Source organism: Microtus oregoni, unplaced genomic scaffold (genome assembly GCF_018167655.1).
Source record: "Microtus oregoni isolate MIOR12 unplaced genomic scaffold, Mior012 000016F_ref0000370, whole genome shotgun sequence".
Classification (NCBI taxonomy): Eukaryota; Metazoa; Chordata; class Mammalia; order Rodentia; family Cricetidae; genus Microtus; species Microtus oregoni.
In genome coordinates, this window is record NW_024543075.1 from 28,723,177 (window position 1) to 28,727,148 (window position 3,972).

General features: G+C 45.6%; 1 protein-coding gene across 1 annotated transcript; it reads left to right on the forward strand.

Annotated features, from left to right (window-relative positions):
• Rps13 (ribosomal protein S13) lies at nt 1-2,399 on the forward strand. Its single transcript, XM_041666573.1, has 6 exons — nt 1-100; nt 251-299; nt 416-494; nt 1,113-1,282; nt 1,629-1,729; nt 2,329-2,399. The coding sequence occupies exons 1-6, from the start codon at nt 78-80 to the stop codon at nt 2,360-2,362; spliced, it is 456 nt and encodes a 151-aa protein (XP_041522507.1). The 5' UTR covers nt 1-77; the 3' UTR covers nt 2,363-2,399.
• The last annotated feature ends 1,573 nt before the right edge of the window (nt 2,400-3,972 follow it).

The window sequence follows — 3,972 nt, forward strand, 5'->3', positions numbered from 1 at the left end:
GCGTCACTTCCTGCGTATCTTGCCTTCCTGCGGATTTTCCTCCCTCGTTCTCTCTTTGCTGCCAGACCTCCGCCATCATGGGTCGCATGCACGCTCCCGGGTGAGCTGCGGCGCCAAACCGGGTTGTGGGACTGGAGTTGGGGCGCTAGGGCGCGGGGCAATGAGAGGAGGAGGATGCGGGCTGCAGGTGGGGAGACCGGGCTGCTTGAGCCGCGGGCCGCCATTTCACACCCTGTGCTTCTGTTCTCAGGAAGGGCCTGTCCCAGTCGGCGCTGCCCTACCGCCGCAGCGTCCCCACGGTGAGTAGAGGCGGCGGGTTGGGGGGCAGCATGGGGTGGGGAGGGGATCTGAGGCCCAAGGGGAAGATTGCTGTCGTGCTTTCTTACGCTGAGGCCGATTTCTGTTCCTCTTACAGTGGCTGAAGCTGACGTCTGACGACGTGAAGGAACAGATTTACAAACTGGCCAAGAAAGGCCTCACTCCCTCCCAGATAGGTGAGTGTTTGTGTCGTCTCTAACTTCTGCTCTCGTGTGGTCTGGAAAGACAAACGTGTCTAATCCGTGCGTCGGACACGCTTTTCCCTGCTTCCACAGCTAAACGAGGAGCATCTGGGATCGAGTCACATCTAGCTGTGAATTGGCTGGGACTTTGTACAAACAACAGATACTTTCTTCCTGTTAATGTGGTTCTGGGGTGTGGGATAAGTGGTCATAGGAAAACATGCTCGCTAAGACTTGAGTATACTACAGATACGGAGAACAAAGAATTTGAGAGGGACTCAGCTAATCAGAAGTAATTTGAGGTTTAAAAGGAATAACATGCAGTTTTCAAAATTGGTATAAATACACGTTAAGGCGGTCTTAATTAGGGCAAAATATAAAGGCAGAGATCTCATTGGTTCCTTTGGTCAGCTGTATTCTAGCAGCCACACTGTGATGACGGTGTTCCAACATTCGCGGTTTCCACCAGAAGGGCTTCTTCCATGTTGGGTAGACCTTCCTTGGATGTCTGAGTGAGCTGCAAGCGCTGTTAGCTTGGCTATTTGGAGGGCCTTGCTATCAGGGCTTTATTACATGCTCAAGTTTGTGTTAGAAATTACTTGCTTTTTTCAGGTGTGATCCTGAGGGACTCGCACGGTGTGGCCCAGGTCCGTTTTGTGACTGGTAATAAAATCTTGAGAATCCTTAAATCCAAAGGCCTTGCCCCTGATCTCCCTGAGGATCTCTACCATTTGATTAAGAAGGCAGTCGCTGTCCGAAAGCATCTTGAGAGGAACAGAAAGGTAAGTGAGGACACGAACCTGGGATTGTGTAGCCGTGCTTGTCCTGGTCTCCAGGAGGCAGGGTTGATTTTTTTTTTTTCTCCCCTAAACATACCCAGTTGGTTCCAAATGTTGGGAGCTGTTGTAGTTTTTTTGACAATTTCTATAGACCTTATTCTGGGTCCTCAAATCGACTCTATGGGTTTGGTGGTGTGTGCATATAATCTCAGCAAGGCCGGTGGGTGGATCTCTGAGTTTAAGGCCAGCCTGGTCTAGCAAGTTGCAAGATAACAGACTGTTTAAAGCCTTAAGAACTTAGCTTTGGAAGGGTTACTTATTTGGTGGTTTTCTTAAATCTTATTTTTAGGATAAGGATGCTAAATTCCGCCTGATTCTGATAGAGAGCAGAATTCACCGGCTGGCTCGTTACTATAAGACCAAGCGGGTCCTCCCACCCAACTGGAAATAGTAAGTATATGCATTTTTGTTGAAGAGCCAGCCAGATAGTGAACAACGGTGGTAGTAGATAAGGGACTTGGTGGTACATGTTTTGCCTTTCTTGTCTCGTCCTGTGTTTAAGTGCCACTTCAGCTCATCCCTGTCATAGTGGGAAAGCACGCATAGGCGATAGATACATAATCAAATGACAATGTTCAATCAAAATGTTTAGAGCTGGGTGTGGAGGCAGGCTGGTCTGCACGAGATCCTGTCTTATTAAAGGGAGAAAGAAATGTCCCACAAGAGAAGAGGACCATGGTTGGCAAATGTCTGACTCAGGAATGGTCCTCTACCCCACCCTCATGGATTGTTCGCTGTGACGACCATCCAAACATTCAGTTTCTGCCAGGATAGGCATTTCTCCCGTCACCCCTCTTGCTCAGATGTCGGATGGAGCATAGCCATTCATCCTCCTGATTAAGTCTGTGGGGTTTGGGTTCTCACTCAGTTTGGTGCATTGTGTGCAGTTAGGTATTTGAGCTGTTTGGGGATAGCTCTGGTAGCGAAGAAAGTTGTGAATGGGTCCCAAAATCTAGTATTAATCCCAGCTTCTGTTTTCTTTTTTCCAGTGAGTCATCCACAGCCTCTGCTTTAGTGGCGTAAATTCCCTTGTATACACGAGCAATAAAATCACTTTGAATAAATTCAAGTGTGTGGTTTTTTTTCTCCTTTGATCTTTTTTGGTGGGAAGTGGTTTTGGCAGTTACTGATCAGCATGGACAGAAAGCTAGTGTCTGTTTATTTGTTTTTCCTTAACTGCTATCTACGTGTAGAATTGAAAGATACTAGGAAGTGGGAGTGGAGTGTGCTCTGTAGGGGGGGTGTTTGAGTCCTTGATATATTTGATTTTTATGATGTGTCAGGCATAACCACGGTTAGCATCAGAAGTGTGCCCACATTGTACAGGCTGCTGGCTGAGAGCTTTCTCAGTCTCTAGGAACTCTTGAGGAATAGCAGCTTTTGGAATGAATTCTTTTTATTTATTAACATGTGTGTGCACATGCTTGTCCATCTCTGTATATGGCCGCATCACAATCATGCAGTACTTCCAGAGACCAGAAGAGGGTGTTAGTTACTCTGGGATTGGAGTTAGAGAAGGTTTTGAGTTGTTGGTCCTGGAAACTGGACCCAATCTAAGTCTCAAATTATTATAGGCTGAATATGTTGCCAGAACTATTAACTAGGATGTAATAAAATATTTAGCCTTTGGGCCAGCGATATAGTTCAGTAGGTTAGGGACACTTGACACCAAGCCTGGCATTCAATTCCTGGGAACCATTTGGTGGAAGGAAAAAATTTAAACATTTAAATTTAAAATACGACAGACAAGCGCACACAGATGTTTAAAAATAACAAAACATTCGTGATAAAATGGGATGAAGGGAGGTGATCTGTAACTACTATGTAAGAGTTGCTGTAATGCTAGTGTGCAGACACATGGAGATACCATGATGGGTGAGATCGCTGAAGACTACCAAGTGAATAAAAGGTAGCAGGTCCAGCATGGATGTCCTGAGCAGGACAGTGAGATTCAATCACAAACTTGAAATAGCATGTGCTATATCTTTTTTTTTCCCACTCCCTGAGGGGAACCCTGGCCAGTCAGGAACTCCCCATCTGCCAGCCTCTCCCTTCTGAGAACTGGGATTGAAGACTACTGAGCCCATCAGCATTAGATTTGTTTGTTTTGTTTTTGTTATTTGAGACAGAGTTTTGCAGTAGTAGACCAGGCTGGCCTTGAATTCACAGCGATCCTCCTGCCTCTGCCTCCAGAGTGCTGGGATTAAAGGCATGCGCCAGCCTCATTAGGAATAAGTTCCTTTCTTAGGTTATTTCACTTAACATGCCCCAAGAGTTGAATCTTTTTTTTTTTTTTTTAATTGAAGAGTGCATTGAGTTCCACGACAGCCAGGGCTGTTAACACCAGAAAAAAAAAAAAAAAAACTGTCTCAAAAAACAAACAAAAAATACATCTTAATCTTAGGATTTGGGAGACAGGCAGACCAGTGAGTTCAAGGTCAGTCAGGACTACACAATGTGACCCTGTCTCTAGTTTTTTTGTTTTAGTCCCAGTATTTCATCTGTTCTCTACTTGCTCCTTCACTATTTTGAGTCAGGGTCTCAACTGTAGCATAAACTGGCCTGAACTATGTAGACCATGCTGGCCCTAAATTTACAGATTTACCTGCCTCTGCTTTCTGAGTGCTAGGATT